Source organism: Tasmannia lanceolata, unplaced genomic scaffold, assembly GCF_043159265.1.
Source record: "Tasmannia lanceolata isolate RefF3 unplaced genomic scaffold, GAP_Taslan_0.1 ptg000011l, whole genome shotgun sequence".
NCBI classification, from domain to species: Eukaryota; Viridiplantae; Streptophyta; class Magnoliopsida; order Canellales; family Winteraceae; genus Tasmannia; species Tasmannia lanceolata.
The window spans coordinates 21,917,807-21,936,448 of NW_027518688.1; the positions used below are offsets into that span (position 1 = coordinate 21,917,807).

At 40.8% G+C, this 18,642-nt stretch overlaps 2 protein-coding genes across 2 annotated transcripts; both read left to right on the forward strand.

Moving 5' to 3' along the window:
• The first annotated feature begins 289 nt into the window (after window positions 1-289).
• On the forward strand, window positions 290-806 carry LOC143886042 (transcription activator-like protein). Its single transcript, XM_077390035.1, has one exon. The coding sequence runs from the start codon at window positions 290-292 to the stop codon at window positions 542-544; it is 255 nt and encodes an 84-aa protein (XP_077246150.1). The 3' UTR covers window positions 545-806.
• Window positions 807-7,879: 7,073 nt separating this feature from the next.
• On the forward strand, window positions 7,880-10,784 carry LOC143886264 (uncharacterized). The gene is made up of 2 exons (XM_077390202.1): window positions 7,880-8,405; window positions 9,498-10,784. The coding sequence occupies exons 1-2, from the start codon at window positions 7,890-7,892 to the stop codon at window positions 10,284-10,286; spliced, it is 1,305 nt and encodes a 434-aa protein (XP_077246317.1). The 5' UTR covers window positions 7,880-7,889; the 3' UTR covers window positions 10,287-10,784.
• The last annotated feature ends 7,858 nt before the right edge of the window (window positions 10,785-18,642 follow it).

Below are 18,642 nucleotides of genomic sequence, written 5' to 3' on the forward strand. Positions count from 1 at the left end.
CTACCTTTTTACTTGAACCAATCTCACTCAATTAACCATAATCATATCATTCCCCTCAAAATCATAGAAAGCAAAAATAATTCCCAGAAAATTCTTTCCATGGAAATGTTTTTCCTGCAATCCAAGGCCATGAATTCAAGGAATTAGTTCTGTAGACCTACAGGGAGTTTACACGTTTGCTAACACGTGGCTTCATCTAGAAGTTCCACGTGTTGAGGTGCTACACGTGTCAGATTGCATTCGTGTAGATATATAAATAAGGAGTGGGAGAGGGCTAAGTCAAAAGAGTATGGAGAAGAAGATAAACAAAGAGGCAGAGGTGCAGCAACCGATGTCCCGGCTGCAGCCGGTGACCAAAGGTGCATACGGTGGTGGAATGTACGGTACGGAGGAGGGGTTAACGGAGAAGCCTGGAAAGCCACCGGCTAGCGACAGTCAGAGTGCTGACGGGCCCGTGGGGCCCACGGTTGAACCCAAACACAAGCCCCCTCCTTCTACCGGTGATCGAGATGTTGACATTACAGGCCAATCTTATTTTCAGTAATTTTTTCTTGGGTACCGGTATTGGCACTACCATGTTTTGGTAGCTGCACTAATTAAATTTGTCTTTTCTTTTTTAATTGGCTGCTGGATTGGTAATGGTAGTGCCAATATCAATAGCTTTTTTTTTTTCTTTACTTTTGGCCTTTTTATGGTGTATTTTGGTTCTCTATGTATGATGTGTATCCCTTGGGACCCACTAGAGAAGAATAGGTTGGGTTTGTCGAGAAATTATATGATGGAAGTCCTTAATCTTTACGTCTTTATACGGCCTTTCACCGTATAATTTCTCTGGGTTTGGATAGGTTGATTTTCCTAACTGATGGGGTCCATCGCAGGTGGGTTCACTAGGTCTTTGTTGGTCACCTAAACGTGGGACCCACATTTCTTGCTAATCCAAACTATTCATTTGTTGGGGCACATTAGATGGTTGATCCTAACCCTCTATAGATTGGAGGGTTAGGATAAACCTATGGAAATGATTTTTGGGGCGCAACCTATTTACATTGTGTCCCATCTTATGGACGGTTTGGATCATCCTATGGTGCGGGCCGTAAGGCACTTTTTGAAAAATAATGGACTATAAGGCCTTTCATCATATAAAAATTCGAATCCAAGAAGAAGAGAAAAAGACCTTTTCTAGTGGAAAACCCTCGTAAACCGTGTAAACTCGTGTTCGGCTGCATTCTCCCTTGTTTTAGGGGTGGAGAATGACGAAAGCCAAAAAAATCTCAAAAATCTTGTTCGGCTGTGACCCGCTAAGGTCGGTTTCTAAAATTTCTGCTACTTTTTCAACTAAAAAATAGGATTCCTTGAAGCGATAAATAACCGTTTCTAAAGTTTCTCATCACTCCGTTTCCGTCCGATTCTTTAGGCAAGAATGAGAAGTGTTGCGGAACATGCTCAATTGAAGTCCGTTGCAATAACAACAGGGTTACATTTGCAACTTTTAGCATAGTCACTGTTTAACAATTTAAGACAAAAGGGTCCACGTTGAATAAGTCTATTAATCTAAACGGCCGTGTAGGATTATTACAAGCCTAAAAAACTTTGAATTTTTCCTTTCCTCTGGAAAAAATTAAGCAATATGTTTCCCTAATTTTTCCCTTGATACAAAGGCCCCTAAGAGCATGTTTTGCAACAATGAAAAATTATTCCATGGAATATATGTGGGGCAGAGAATGAGAGGGGAGAGACTTGAGAGGGCACAATGAAGAGAGCATGGAGAGAGCATGAGAAATACTTAAAAAGCAGTTAATAAAATTACACTACTTCAAATTGGTTTTTTTTAACTATTTCAGGGCTTTACATGTTCTTTTCACTAGTAGTCTCTCATAGCTGGCCCCACCAATAGTCAATGATAAATTTTTTCATGGTTGACAAACATGCCTAATCAAATCTTCTTTTTTTGTATTTATGTAACTTATTATTCCACACTAGTAGACGTGAGTTTATTTTCCCGAGGAAGAAAATTCATATAAATTTTTTCCCAAATCTAAACAATCCAATAAAATAAACACTATGGCCCGTTTGGATACACAGATTTTAGAATCTTGAATTTCCTCAAAATCGTAGAGGAGAGACGAGAGAAGAAAGAGACCAGCCATCGTTTTCTTGTTTCTTGCCCTTCTTTCCGACAGCAAGAGAGCAGGCGATCATCCCATGTTTCTAGGTTTTAGAAATCTCAGGATGCGGGAGAGATTTCTGAGATTTCTAAAACCTGGATTTCTTACTTAAAATCTAAGAAACGCTGTCGGGACAGCACGACAGCAACTTGATCATGAGCCCTCTTTTACAATATTTTCAAACTAAAAACCTAGATTCTAAAATCCTCGTATCCAAACGCCCATGATAGTTGATACTAGAGAACAACTACAAAAAGTCATTTTTAAGATTAAAGTAAAGCCAATTTTTTGGTCCTATGAGGGGCATGAATGTGAAAGCAAAATCAAGACCATTTATCTTGAAAAACATCATCAGACTACAAAATAAATGGTTTGGGGTTCTTTATGGTGTCATTCTAAGCGGGGCTTGATGGATCAAGCACAAGTGAGGCCCAATAAGTGTCTTTTAGGAAGGAGCATGAAATTGACTTTCTTTTTAGCATTTTCCTAGTTACTAGCGTCTTTTTTTTTTCTAAACAAGTATTAGTATTAGGTTTTAGCTGGTGGGGAGAGATCATGTGAAAAACTAAAATAGACAATTCTGCGGAAAGTCATTTTGCGGCTGACTTTTGCATGAGAGAACAGCCACACATGCTCATTTTTAGCAGATTTTGTCTTATTCATTTAATTCATGCAAAAGCCAGCTGCCAAATGGCTATCCACAAAATTGCATAAAAAATCCCATTATCTTATTATGGATTAGATGACTTTTTATAATAAAGTTTTCTTGAAGGTCATAAGCCTTGATTAACATTATTCTAGTCTCTATAATAAAGCTTCTAGAATGTCAAAATCCTAGATCAAGGTATAATTTTATCTATGTACTCTTTTTAAAGAGAGTTACAATCATTTAATTATTATAATTAATAAGGGAAGTTTTATATTCGACCCTTTGTTTTACTTGGGATAGCCCCTCTAGTGTATTTATGACTACTCACCATTCCCTTGTAATAATTATCATTGCTAATCTAGCGGCCTCTTTGGATACCACTAAATTTTGTCCTTAATTGCAAATAAGATTAGGTTTTATCTTAAATTTCCTCTACTCAACGCCCAATCTAATCTTAGAGGAAGTCTAAACTGAAGGGAGCCCTTGCAAAAAAAGGTGAAAGGGCTTCCGTATTGGCTGCACATCACCATCATGTTTGACTTTTCAGCCGATATTAATGCATGATTGTGATGTGCAGCCAATAGGAGAACCCTTTCACCTCTTTTTTTGCAAGGGCTCCCTTCAGTCTAGAATTCCTCCTAATCTTAATATATATTAGAGAAATATATTTCCACCACTTTTCCAACATATTCACCTCTTTTCATTCTTTGCACATGTTGATTGTGCGGATAGGATCTTCAATTGAAATCTTCTTTTTATTCAAATGATACCTTTTTTTTTTTTTATGAGTCCATGCACCTCTTGATCACATACAATGATATTTTGGCCTTTCTATGAGTAAAAAAATGACTTTTTGCAAATAACCAAAGTAGAAGATTTCTTTTGCAAAAACCCTTTAATAATTTAGGGCGAATATATTTTCACCCCCACACCCCCTGCAGTACTCACTCGCCCCCCTTTTAACATGATTTGACTTCAAAAAGCGTTAAAGTTGCCCACTGTTCACGTTATAGCGAGTGAAAATATCATCTCCGGAAATTTAAATTCTATTTCAAGATCCATTTTCAAAATTATTTACCATTTTGAGTATAGTTTTTTTTTTTTTTGAAGAAGGCAACAGAGTTTATATTTATATATATGAATAAGCAGAACCGAGATGGTCCTGTCGGAACAATGAGCGAATGAAATAGCAAGACAATGACTCAAGGGGGGAGATAGTCAAAACACTCCATTTCGGCCCGAGAAACACCACTTTAAGCCAGAGAGTCGGCTGCCACATTGGCCGATCTCCGGACATGCTGAAAGACCATGGAGTAGCCCTTTCCTCTATCCTCTATCTCCTCAAAGAAAGGCACAAATCTCCAAGGGGGAGAAGCATCTCCCGAAAGCCAGCGAATAACATTTACGGAATCGCCTTCGACTATCAGACTGTTGCACTCCAAGCGAGGCATGGAAAGAATCCCACTGTGAACGGCTCGAACCTCCGCCTCAGACGAGTCGGCAAATCCAAGAGGCCCTGAATAGGCCCAAATGACTTCCCCTTTGTGATTCCGACATAACCCCCCCACTCCAGCCGCCCCTGGGTTACCGATAGAGGAACCGTCAAAATTGAGCTTCAGAGACCCCGGTGGCGGGGGGGACCATGAGGGTCGAGATTGCACTTTGGTAACCGATTCCATGCATATGGTTGACCACCCTTCCCAAAGGGCATACGCAGAAACAAACCGAAAAAGAGGAAGTGAACGGGCCCAGGAGATGACCGCTGCTACCACCTGTATATAAATCCAATATGGAGACCTGACTTTCCCTTCAAAGACCCGCGCATTCCGCTCTTTCCACAAGAACCACCAGGAGGCTAAGAGACACATCTTCCACAAAATTCTACCTTTCCTCTTCCACGGAGCCCAGTCCCAACTCTTAATAAATTCGGCCATAGAATTGGAAGCAACCCAACTGACTCCAAATCTAGAAAAGAGCTGACCCCAAATATATGAAGCAACCTGGCAATGTATAAATAGGTGGTCGATGGATTCCCCGGCGGATAGACATAGGGGGCAGTGATCAACCAGCCACATTCCTCTTTTCCGTAAGAAATCTATCGTCTGAATTCGTCCCCTGCTAACCGACCACCCAAAGAAAGCAACTCTTGGGGGGCATGCGAGGCGCCAAACCGCGGAGGACGCATGCTCCATTAGATTGGGGATCAGATGGAGATAAAAAGATTTAACAGAGAAAATCCCCGACGGATTCCAAATCCAAATACGACGATCTATGCCCGAAGACTTGATGAAGTAAGAGTTCAATAAGGAGATGAGGGCGCTGTAATCGCTTAACTCCCGGACAAAGAAGGCTCGACGAAACTTAGGAATCCACTCCACTTGCCCTTGGACCCGTTCGAAACATTCCGATACCCAAGCTTCTTTCTGAGAAGATACAATATATAAGTCAGGAAACAAAACTCGGAGAGAATGGGACGAACACCAAGGGTCCTGCCAAAACCGAATTCGATCCCCCCTATAGACTCTGAAGCGAACTCCAGGGGCAAAAACGGTCTTCAAACGCAATATGTCCCTCCATACCGTGATTCCTTTGATTTTGAAAGTATCAACAGAGTCCCAATTCCCATGAGATGAACCATACTTACTTTCAATGACCCGAACCCACAAAGAGGATTGTTCTTCTCCATATCTCCACAACCACTTACCCATAAGGGCCTGATTAAAGAGTTGGACTCTCCTGATACCCAAACCTCCTTTTTTAATTGGAGAGCAGACTAAACTCCATTTAAGAAGGGAGACCCCTTTGGAAGTCCTTGAACCGCCCCACAGAAATCGTCTCTGAATTTGCTCGATGCTCTCAGCAACAGAAGCTGGACAATGAAAAAGGGATAGAAAATAAATCGGCATATTAGAGAGAACAGCCTTTATAAGCACCAATCTACCTCCTTTGGAAACCAAACGGCGCTTCCATGTGGCCAACCGACGCTCAATCCTTTGTATAATAGGAGTCCATAGGGTGTGTCTCGGACGGCCCACCCCGAGAGGGAGACCCAAATAGGTAGCGGGAAAGACATCTAGACCACACCCCATAATTCCGGCGAAGGATGAAGCCTCACTCTCAGATACATTAATCGCATACAACCGAGATTTACCAAAATTGGATCGTTGACCTGAGACCATCTCATAACACCGAAGCATGGCTTTCAGATTGAGAAGCTGGGAGAGGACCGGGGAACAGAACAGGAGGGTATCATCCGCAAACTGAAGCAGCGAGACTTCCACCTTATTTGTCCCAATTAGGAATCCTCTATATAGCCCCATATCACTTCCCTTTTTCAGTATACTGCATAAGGATTCGGCCACTATCAAGAAAAGAAATGGAGAGAGAGGATCGCCCTGCCGCAATCCTCTAGAGGATTTGAAGAATCCTTTTGCTGAGCCGTTAATTAGAACGGAAAACCATGAGGATGATAAGCAATTCCGGATCCACCCTCTCCACTTTTCTCCATTTTGAGTATAGTTTTTTAATGCTACAAAAACACCTTTGGTGAATATTTGAAGGGTATCTTCATTGATTGGCTCCCTTTTTAATGCTATAAATAATTTTGGACCTTAGGATAAGGATCCAAATCATCCAATAGACATAGTTCGAAGCTAGCTAGTGTGCTCAAATCTTGTCCGTTACTGTTCGGATCCTTCTGATGGATCCATCGGACGTGAGGGTCCTTTGACATTCTTAATTTTCACCCCCTTTTGTTTCTTTATTATTTCGTAAAGACCAAAGAAAGGGGTGGAAATATCATTTCGGATGATAACACGCGGAATATCATTTTGTAACGAAGTCGTTGCCAATACAACGTATATGTCATGCATTACATGCTATCGTTTGTTCAAGAAAACTACAAAAAAATGTCACGGAATGAAGGCTTACTCCCGAAGAGAAAGTAGAAAGCCAAGTCATTTAATTAGGGGAAATTTGCCCACTTTTTTACTTGGGACCGCCCCCTCTAGTATAAGATAGTAGTAATAGGACTCATAACTCATAACTCATAAATACACTAGAGAGGGGAGGGCTGTCCAGAGTAAAAAAAAGGGAAGAATATATGACTTCCATTAATTAGTTGCATTTATGTGATCCACCTTGTATTTCCTCGCATCCCACTCACATAGGGTTGCAACTCGGGTCGGGTTCAACCTGAACCCCCGACAGGTTCATCCCCAGAAAAGGTTGGGTCGGGTTGAGTTCGGGTCAGGTTCAGGTTCAGGTTCAGGTTGACTTTTCCCAACCCGGGTTGAGTTCAGGGTGGGCTCGGGTTGAGGGTTTGGCAACCCGACCCGAGTGAAGCCAAACATTTTTTATGATTTTTTATTTTTAAGCTTAAAAACTCGGATTGAACTCGGGTCGAGTCAGGTTCGGGTTGGAAAAAAGGGTTCCTCGGGTTGGGTTAGGTTGAACCTTGTCGAGTTGGAAATCGGGTCATGTCGGGTTCAGGTTGGAAATATGGGTGGTTCCTCTAGTCGGGTCGGGTTCAGGTTGGAAAGATGGGTGGTTCCTCTGCTCGGGTCGGGTTGGCCTCAACCCAACCCAACCCAACCTTACCCGAGTTGCACCCCTACACTCACATGCACAACCATATGTCTATCCTGATATTCAACATCCCTCGTGTTTTTCTTGGGTCATGTTATCAGCAGAACTATATTTTGATATTTGCACTAACTGATCTTGTTTTTTTCTTATTTAAGGAGATGTCAAAGGTTATTTCAGTTCTCAAAAAACTCTAACAAGCCAATTGAAAAAAGAAAAAACATGCTGGGTCTGTACAATAGTTAAAACATGGCTGTGCTGATATCATTTCCCTTTTTTTACAGGGAATAATTATTTCTGCAGGCCCCCATTTTTGTCTCTTCATTTTACACTTCACCATTCCATCATTAGTTTGTTTAGACAGTTTAGTTCCTCCACCAAAATACCTCTATAAAAACCTAACGTTTCACCTTCCTGCCCAAACCCACCCCCTCTCTCTCTCTCTCTTCTCTCTCTCTCTCTCTCTCTCTCTCTCGTCATTTTCCTTCCAAATGGAGAAAAATGAAGAAAAGGAGAGGAAGATGAGATATCCAAAAACCATGATCATGAGTTGGGCTCACAGACTTAACTATCGTCTTCTTCTTCTACTCCTTGCGCCTCTCTTTTTCCTCCTATACCTCTCTATAATTACCTACACAAACCCTTTATCCTCCTTTTCCAATCTCAAAACCTTCCTCCACCCAACCAGCAACCAAACCCAAAGCCCAGTTGGATCCGTCTCAGATCCAAAAGCTCGGTTGGATCGGTCTCGGATCGCAATCTGCCTAGTTGGTGGGGCGAGGAGATTCGAGCTTACCGGACCATCGTTGATCGAGAACCTCCTAAAACCATACCCGAATTCCGATCTCTTCTTACATAGCCCACTCAATGCGGGCTCGTTCATGTTCTCACTCCTCAAGGTTGCACCTAGGATCGCCGGTGTACGAATTTTCTCTCCAAAGCGCTTGCCGGAGACCAAGGCGCAGGCAAGGGTCCTCACCCCCAACGGCTCGCCCAACGGCATCCAGGTGCCGTTTCATTTCTTTTCCCTTACCTAGTGTCTAACTTTTTTACTTACAGTTAATCACAAGCAAATCCCTTCTATCTTAGTCATTTTCCTTACTTCGAATTCACGAGAGAAATATGCAAAAGAACGTTGTTGTTTGTTTTTCATATTACTAGCCACATGTGTAGGTGTTGACCCCAATTAGATGGATCCATCGTGCAGTGTTATCATAAGAGCCAGGTAGGTAACGGAGCTTGAGACACACGCTGCCAAAGGGCCTGTGTAGAGCTCCACTAAAACTCAAATGTAACACTAAAATTTAAATGACTTTATATTTATCAAAAACAATTGATATAGACCGGCACTCTTTTCCTTAGAATCTCTACACTTCTTCCTTGAACCTTTACCCTTTGAAGCTTCTATTTAAGCATACAATCACTATACAAATCACTCCATACATTGAATACCTTATTGTAGCTCCATGAGTCTTTTAGAATCCTAAGCAATATCATAGGAAATCTATGGCTCTGTTCAATGTCTTTTTTTCCGTGACAAGACAGAATTTTTGTGTTCTTACAGGGAAAAATATTATCAGATGTGGAATTTCTTATTTAAAAGCTGAAAATTACGTGGAAATTAACTTTTCGGTTTTGATTAAATATATCAAAAAGAGGCTTTGCATGGAAAACGAAACATTTTCCTTGACAGTTTCCCTGGATTCCTTTTCCTTCTACCACATCACCTTGAAAGGAAAGAAAAACGAAATCCTTTCCTCTCCTTTCCGGAGAAAAGAAGTGAACAGAGCCTATATTGACTTTTGATATTCTAGCTTAATCCCTGCAACATTTTCCACCCATAACAACTAGCCTCCAATACTATATAGACTTTCGACAAAAACATTTCCATTGATTATGTTTAACAAATTCCAACAGTAGGAAACCACATATTCCCAATCTATATTCCACCCCTCTCCATAGAGTCGTCGTGGTATATATCAATTACAGATAATGTCACATCAGTCCCCTTCATGAAATAGAAAACCACTCTAACAGATAATAATACAACCCCCTTTTTTTATAGATACAATCCAATTGTTTTGTCTTTTTCTATTCAGGGTTTGGTGCAATACTTCAACCTAGTAGAAGGTTGCCTGACCATGATAAACGCCTACCAAGCCCAGCACAACTTCACCTACGATTGGGTAGTCCGGACCCGGGTCGACGGCTACTGGTCGGCCCCGCTCTCGCCAGAAAACTTCGTCATCGGCAAATACGTCGTCCCTCAGGGCTCCGCCTACGGCGGCTTCAACGACCGATTCGGCATTGGAGACCTCAAGACCTCCACCGCCGCCCTCTCCCGCCTCTCCTTCATCCCCAAACTCGATGCCGCCGGGTACCGGAATCTCAACTCTGAGTCTGCCTTTAAGGCCCAACTCACCGTCGAGGGCGTGGCAAACCGGGTCAACCGGTTGCCCTTCTGCATTGTTGGCGTCCGTACGTTTGCTTACCCTCCGTCCCGGTTTGGCGTCCCCGTGGCATCGATGGGGAGCCCGGGCCCACTTAGTGGGGTCAAGTGCCTGCCATGCACCCCCGCCTGTGTGGGGCCCTGCGTGGCTAAGATTGTGGGGACCGGGCTGGATCCGGGTTGGGGTTGGACGGAGTGGGCGAACGGAAGTCTTGAATTGTGCGATGCCCGGGGTCCGTGGGAGAAAGGTTGGGAAGGGATCTTTGATCGTTTGGCTGGGAAGAAGCTTGCGGAAGGTCGGGAGAAAATCGGACGGTTGAAAGTTGAAGAGTGTGTGGCGGATTTTGAAGAGATGAGGAGGCGGGCGGTTTTGTGGGACGCGCCCGCTGCGGAAGAGATCTGCCGGGTCGGGTTGGGTCCGGTTGTGAAGCCCATTTGACCACTTCTAGTCTTTTAGGGCCTGTTATTTTCATCCATTTAAGTCAATGAGGTAGGAGATAGGACAAGCCAATAAGGATGGATGACTAATTTCAAGGGTGGTTCTTTCATTTATTTATTTAAACTGCCGGCAGAAGAGATCTGCCGGGCCGGGTTGGGTTGGGTCCGTTTGTAAAGACAGTCTGACCACTTCTACTCTCTTGGAGCATGTTCTTTCCATCCATTATATAGTCAATCAAGTAGCAGATAGGACAAACCCATAAGGGTGGGTGCCTAATTTTAAGGGTGGTCCTTTATTTATTTATTTCCATACTTCCTACGAGTTGCAGATTCATTAGTCAGCTTGTCTGACATGCCTGCGAAATGCCTTTTGAGATGGACCCTAGTAAATCCCTTCTTTCTCATCTTCTGTTCTTCGCACCCTTGTAAAAAGAACAACATATCCATGTAGGCTCAATGATATGTTTTGAATCAAGGGTGTGGGAATATCATTTCTACATATATATTAGCGTTCTTTGCCTATGCTGTGCATGTGTACAAAATGGGCCCCACCCTGTCAAAAGCATGAGGTGTAAAATGGTGGTTCCCACCTTATTCAAGGACTTGGTTGGAGATCAAGGGCCCTACCCATCAAAACATGAGGTAAAATGGTGAGCCCCACCTGATATATGGTTTTGTATTGAGTTGGTGGGACCCACCCTATCAAAACAGATCATTGTGAGTCAAGGATCTCGGTCTTCTAACAAGGTAATTTGTCACATACAAGGACATTTTGGTATTTTCATGAGTAAAAAAAAAAATTTATTATTATTATTTGGATTGCAGGAATTTTGGGAAAAATTTTAAAAGAAAAGGTTATAAAAAAATGTAATGTTTCTTCACTGTTTGATTACATATGAAAAATAAGTGACTTGAACCACGACATTTCAAATAGAGCCCTTTAACTTATAATGATATTCCTAAAATTTATCACTTCCCTCTGAATTGTGGAAATAAAAAAAAATTCCTCAATAAATGTTTTTCATGTAATCCAAATAGGGCCTAGGGCTAGGGCTAGGGCTCTGATTCTTTCGACAAAAAGGGGTGTAAAATAAGTTTCACAACTATTTTTAGATAGGATGTTTACTTAATTTTATGTTTCTTTAAAAGCAGCCTTAGCTTTTATTGATTGAACCATAAATGAAAGCTTCATTGATGAAGGGACTGGGTCATGTGGTCGAGGTGTTCTCAATGGCATTAGGCCCAACTTAGATTGTCATTCGGATCGATGGAATGCAATAGTGACATTAAAATTAAAGGACACTTTTTCCATTTTTCTAACATTATTTGGTTGCCATTTACGAGAAATTATATAACGGAGGGCCGCATAAAGACTAGGGCTGCAACTCGGGTCGGGCGGGTCGGGTTTTGGAGAACCCAACCTTACCCGAGAAATATCTCGGGTTGGGTTTTTTTTCGGAAAACCCACGATTCCCAAACCCGGCCCTACCTATGATAAATCTCGGGTCGGGTCAGGTTTTTTCACGTTGACGCAATTTTTTAAGGAAAATTCTTGTTTGGCAAGGCAACTCAACTCATAGAAGTAGAAATTACACTCACATTACACTTGAATCAAACAATGATGCAATTACACTCACATTACACTTGAATCAAACAATGCTGTAATCAAACAATGTTGTAATTACAATCAAACAATGCTGAATCAAACACTTGAATCAACTCAACTCATAGAAGCAGAAATTACACTCACATACAGTAACAGTGGGTGCGTGGGTTTTCACTTTTAACTTTTAACTAACAATAGAAAAAAATGTACATACTATAACTTATGTAACTCGGGTCGGGTCGGGTCGGGCCCCTTCAAATCCGGCTCGACCCGAGATTCATGCGGGCTTTTGAATGCTCAACCCGGCTCGACCCGAAACCCATGAAACCTGAACCCAACCCAGGTTATTTTCGGGTCGGGTAAAACCCGGCTCGATTTGCAGCCCTAATAAAGACATACCCATAATCCCATACTTGATATTTTATTCAACAGTAGCTCACTTTTCTAGGAACTGCTGTTGGATCAAATATCATTGGTGGTACCTTTGCTTGTGAACACCGTGTTCACGGAACAAAACTAGGCTGCGCAACGCACTAAAATCAAAGGGGAAACAGGGCGTGTGGCATGTTCCGTGCACACCCCCTGTTTCGCCTTTGATTTTAGTGCGTTGTGCAGAAGGTTCGTCCACAACGTTGTGTAGCCAAGTTTTTTTTTTTGTGTTTACACGGCCTTAGGTCATATAATTTCTATGATGGGCCATAATTTTCCAAGATATCACTGCCCTTTTCCAAATGCAGACCTTTTTGTACTGCTTTGACTTTCCTCTCAAATCAAGGAAAAAAAGAGAGTTAAGAAATCGGAATGGATCCTCAACATTGATAGTTTTAAATTCTACTTTTACTTTGCTCATGATTTGGGTGGAAACTCAAAAGTCTATTACTTCAAAAATTGCTTGCGAACAACTATAATTTACAATGACAACCAAACGAAGATGGAAATGAGAAAGTGGCGATTTTAATTTCTTTTCCCAAGGATACATGATTTCTGTGACAACCAAACGGATTGTTTTCACCTCTTTAAGCCAGTGACATCTTCATGGCTTGTAAAACCAAACGGATTTTTTCACTTCTTTAAGCCAGTAAGATCTTCATGGCTTGTAAAATGGCACCGGGGATGGTGGTGGTGACACAGTAACAGGCGGTTGGGGCTCTGATTCAATCGGAGGTCTTGGCTGCCGTCCACTGTAATGGAAATGTGCTTGTGGTGTTGGGGGTGGGGATGGAAAACCCCTCTTGCTTTCTCCGATCATCAAAGGTGGATGTTCATTGTTGAGGATTAGAACCAAAGAAACTTCTTTAATAGGCTCCTTCAAGCTTGACCCAGGATAAGAAAGTACACGAGCATTGCTCCCACAGATATTGACACTCAGAGCCAACACAGCCAAAACCAAACTACAAAGCAAATGAGAATGAAGCTTCATTTTCTTGAAGGGCAGTGACCAGAAAACCATTCTATTCATTACCGTTTACGAATGAAGTGAACAGCTTAGAGCCGTTCTGTGTTAGTATTTCTCGGTATTCAAAGACGTGTTGACGAATTTTAGCTAAACTTGTGGACCTTATGTAACGTCTGGCTTCTTTCAGAATCACGGATAAAAGAGAAAAGACACGCTCTGGTCTGAGCCAGTGCTGGGACAAGAACCCAACTATGATTTGTCCATATCTATGGAGTTGACCCATTGTTTAATCTTACAACTTGCCAAGGAGCCTTATAAAACTACCGAAAGTTGGTAGATGTTGCCATTTCTTTAAACAGTCAGTTTTGGGGCCCTATGCAATGTTTCGAATTCGTATCAAGTGGCAGTATTTGCTTTGGTGAAGCGTGCATAAGTCCAAAAATTCCCTTGAACTCCATCCTTTTTTTAAATTTGACTATGTAAAATGTTACTCGACAGGGTACTTAATTTAGGGGCGGCTGAGAAAAGTCAACGTGTGCCGGTGGGGGAGGATTTACATACGTATAACTGGCAAGCACTCATGTTGGCAATTTAATACAAACATTAGTTCTTTGGCCAAATGACCTAAAAAGAGCTCTTTTTGGACTATTGATGCTGAAGCAGTGGAGAGTTGAAAATGACCAAAGTGAAGTGCTTTCACTGTTCACAGCTATTTTCGGACCCTTTTGCCCTTCTCCTTATTGAATAAAGAAATAATTTTTTTACTTTTACCTTTAGTTTTGAAAGTGACGTTTCTCTCTCTTTTCATAATTTCTTTTAATAAAGAAGAGTTTTTATATCATAAAAAGCCTTAAAGTCCATTATTTTTCAAAAAGTACCATACGGCCATACCATAGGATGATCCAAACCGTCCATAAGATGGGAATTAGGTTGTGCCCCAAAAATCATTTCCATAGGTTGATCATAACCATCCGATCTATAGAGGGACCGCACATTAGATGGTTGATCATAGATCGGAAGGTTAGGATCAACCTATGGAAATGATTTTTGGGGCCATCTTATCGACGGTTTGGATCATCCTATGGCGTGGCCGTACGGTACTTTTTGAAACATAATGGACTCTAAGGCCTTTCATTATATAAAAACTCAATAAAGAAATAGTGGTTGAAACTCTGTATTTACTTTTTGAAATTATGTAAACAATGGTTGAAATTATCTAAATAGTGGTCGAACTCTGTACTTGTTGTTTGAAATGGGCTTGAAATCTATAAAATTATGTTGGCAAACTTGATATTTTCAATGTAAAAATTTGAGATTTCTAAAGGATTCGTTGTCTTTGACCTAGCTATGACAATGAGGTTGCAGAAGTGACCTAACTATCCACTTTATCTGGCTTCATATTTATTTGTTTGAACTTAACAATTGCAATGATCGGCTATTAAAATGGGAAGTGTACCTTTACTATGAACATAAATATCCAGTACCACCTATCATAAGTAAAAATTGCGTCTTCTAAATTTGTCACTAGGAAGCAAAATTTGCCCACAAGAAACAAAATCCCATTAATACATTATCATGCTATTAGTGTTATCTATCTGCTCCTTTGCAGATCAAAATAAAAGCTCCATCATGATCTAGAAACCACAGATTGCATTCATAACTTTAAAAATATTCTTCTGGTAAAAAATGGGTAAGTGCGCTTCTTAGATTGCTTCTTGATCGGAGTTGATTTATGAGAGAATTCCTTAGTGGTTCATTGCTCAATTTCATGATGAAACAGAACTTTGAACACATTTTTACCGACCTAGATTGAGATTCATCTCAAATTTACGACTCCGATACTCTGGAACAGTGGAACTATGATTGGTGAGTTGGTCATGTGGATAGTAGCCAAGATGTAGTGAATAATTTTGGTTTGTTTTGAATATTTTCATTGTAGTCCTAAACTTGGACTCAATTGAATTTTGAGTCAATTCGTCATCAGATTCTATTTGATTGAAATATGCAGGACATATATGAAAACCTATACAGAATCTTTGAAAGTCTACTTGAGGTTCTTTCTGGTTCCAAGTGACTCAATCGAGTTGACTCAGCTGACTTCTGACTGGAGTTGAGTTTTTTAGTTGATTAACAATGATTTTCATTCTTATGACACTACAAAAATCCATGCATAGTTTCTGATATCACTGGGTCCTTTGTATGTTTCGGTGATGGTGTAACTGAATTTAGATAATCTTGTTTCCAGATTTGAGGTACTGAAGATGGATGTCTTCCTTATATATCTCACTGCAACGTCCTTTTCTTTACAATTTGCAGTCTCAGCTGTTGAGCAACTTCAAGTAATGGCTTCGAAACGCCAATATAAAGAGGCAGCTGCGCAGTTGGAGGTACTACTATCACCAAGTTTTTACTTTGTAATTGTTGGGGAAAAATGAGAATATTATGTATTTATGCATATTAAAACATTGAAATGAGGATTGGGCCAAAGAAAAAGTTTATACATTAAACAAAGATGGGTTCTCCAAGATGAAAAGCTGCTCAGAGCAACACAAATCTTAGCTTCCTGCTGTCAACATCATTTCTTCGGTGGTCAAGAATTTCAAAAATCTTCTGTTCTGGGTTCAAATGCCCTTATGTTACTAAATTTATATTGTACAGTGAATATCTTTCAATCTATAAAGGAACAGGGTCCATAGAGCAGAATGGGTGTCAATTTAGACATCCACCATCATTTAGTATGGGGTTTTTATCCTAATATTCTATTTGGACTAGAGCAGATTATATGGACTGGGTTGGTTTCTGTTTGTAATATTTATTTTCTAAATCTAATTTTATATTATTCACGAGGAAAGTGATCATATGTGCTTAGCATGTTATTGATACGGGTGTACTGCTTTCCAGGCAGTAAACCAATTATGCAGTCACTTTGAAGCCTATAGGGATGTTCCGAAGATAAGTGATCTTAGAGAGAAGTTCAAGAACATCAAGCAAATACTCAAGTTTCATGTATTTTCGGACTTTTCGAGGTATATTTAATTAGAAACTCAAGTGTCGTTTAGTGTCGTGTCTTTCAGACTTAGCTATTTTAATATTACTTAGGTGCTTCATTATGTAATTTCATAACATTATGTAATAAACTTTCATTTATGTCTCTCCTTCCCCATGCTTATATTTCTATATCTTTCTATCTATCCTTCCCCGCGCTTATATTTCATTTCTGTCTAACCATTTTCTTTTTTTGCTTTAGTTAGTTTCACCATGTATTCTTACCTGTCCTTCACCAAACCCTTTTAACTTGTATTGGTACATATACAGTATAATTTTCTTTTCTATACTTTTCTTAATTTCCAACTGCATTTGTTTCCGCAGCTTAGGAACAGGAAAAGAGACAGAAGAAGCTAATTTACCTCACCAGTTATCAGACGCTTGCTTGGTTGTTGATGCTTTGGAGCCGTCTGTGAGGGAATAGTTGGTAAAAAAAAATTGCAGCAAGGAACTTACTTCGTATCGACAGATCTTTGAAGGAGCAGGTTTGTCTGTTGGCTGTTTTTATGATTTCTTGTTATTTTAATGACTTATAAACTGCATCACTCATCCTCTGTGCCATAACTGTCTCAATTTCTTTGGCCATCAATTAGAACTAGCAAAATTAGATAAAACTGAGAGGAGATATGCATGGATCAAGCGCCGGCTGCGAACAAATGAGGAAATTTGGAAGATCTTTCCACCGTCTTGGCATGTTGCATATTTGCTCTGTATCTAGTTTTGCAAGTTGACAAGGTTTGCTATTATTTACTACACATTTGCATCTTTGATTTGCTTGGACATTTGTTTTACTTTTCATTCAATCATGTAAGTTTATGCGAGCGACTGATCTTCTTGGCCACTCACAATGCTTAGCAACATTATTTTTTATCTGAATTGCCTACCCTACCTGTATTGGATCCACTTGTACCTTTTGCTAATGATCTGAATCGATGCAACTATGATCTCTTTCTGCATTAGTGTCTGTTTCATCTGAGTGCATTTATAATCTTGGAAGTGTTAAGTATTTCTTTGTGGCATTTATAATCCGGTCGAGTTCTTGTTGGAGAAATAATTTGTATCTGATGGAAAAAAAAAACAGTAACCAGTTTGCTTCAAGGCGCAAAATCGCTTTCCTTAAGACAGATTTCGCCCCCACTAGAAGTGTACAAAGGGGATCCGCGAACTGCCTCCAAGATACAATGAAGCCAGTAGGAATGTCCTACTAATTTGACGACGCTATGCACAAGCGGAGTCAAATCCGAAATGCCCTTAGAATCTTACAAGCCTGAGAGAATCAGTCTAATTTCTGTTACTGCAGTATAACAGTAATTAGATAAACAATAAGAAAATAGTTTAGTAAAACGAATTTTGGTGGGAGCAAGAAAGAGAGTATAATGCACTGGAAGTCTTAAGAATTTTTCCAGAAATGTGTAAATTCGATCCTCCCTTGAAATGGCTGGGTTCTGCAACTTTTATAGAGCCTCTGGTGACTTTTCAGTGTGAAAAGCACCCCTGTATAGAGTCTTTCCAGATCAGTTTGAATTCTGGCCGTTAGATCGCGCCCATACGCGATTCAACGAACCAGATCAATCCTAGAGAGACTGTTGGGATATTTAAATTCCCGTCCTCCCATCTAACCGTTAGATGATCCATCTATGGTACAGATCGCACCCCTTAGATCCTTGACCGTTTGGGAAGGGACACAACCCAATGGATCGCACCCACTGACCGTTGGAGCACTGGGCCCGCTGGGCCAACCGTTATGCTCGAATCAAAGCCCAACCCAATCGAACTATTCGACACTGGGCTTGGGCTTGATGGGCCTATGAACTATTCGGCCCACCCACTAGACCGATCCACAATCGTCTAGATCCAACGATCCAGATCAAATCTGGAAAAATTAAAGGCTCCAATCGCTACGATGCGGCGTGCGAAGTGCAAAGTGCGCCTAAAAAAGGGCCAATAAAGCGCCCTATAGCCCATTGCCCACGCCGCGCGTGCGTGTGCGCGAACGCACCGTCCCGCGGTTCGACCCACGGCTAAGACCCCATGTGCACATAAACAAATAAGAAGAAAGAGTGAAGCTTTATAAGCTCAACTCTTTCTTTCTTATGAGTCGGTACGGGACTATCTTTTCCCTCTACTTTACACTCTTCTCTTTCTCTTGCAAAAAGTAACTATTTCCAAAGAAAAGTTTTTCCTTTTCCAAAACACACTTAAAGAAAATATTTTCCAAAAATTGTTTTGACCAAAAACACTTGATTTTGAAAAATCTTTAACAATCCCCCACCATTTTCAAAATCCAAAAAGGTTTTCTCATCAGGCTTG

What these genes read in the sequence shown, in the direction of transcription:
- LOC143886264 (XM_077390202.1), top strand. Translation starts at nt 7,890, where the DNA reads ATGGAGAAAAATGAAGAAAAGGAGAGGAAGATGAGATATCCAAAAACC. An exon ending in GCTCGCCCAACGGCATCCAG is followed by an intron (nt 8,406 to 9,497) that starts GTGCCGTTTCAT and finishes TTTTCTATTCAG; the next exon opens with GGTTTGGTGCAATACTTCAA.
- LOC143886042 (XM_077390035.1), top strand. Translation starts at nt 290, where the DNA reads ATGGAGAAGAAGATAAACAAAGAGGCAGAGGTGCAGCAACCGATGTCC.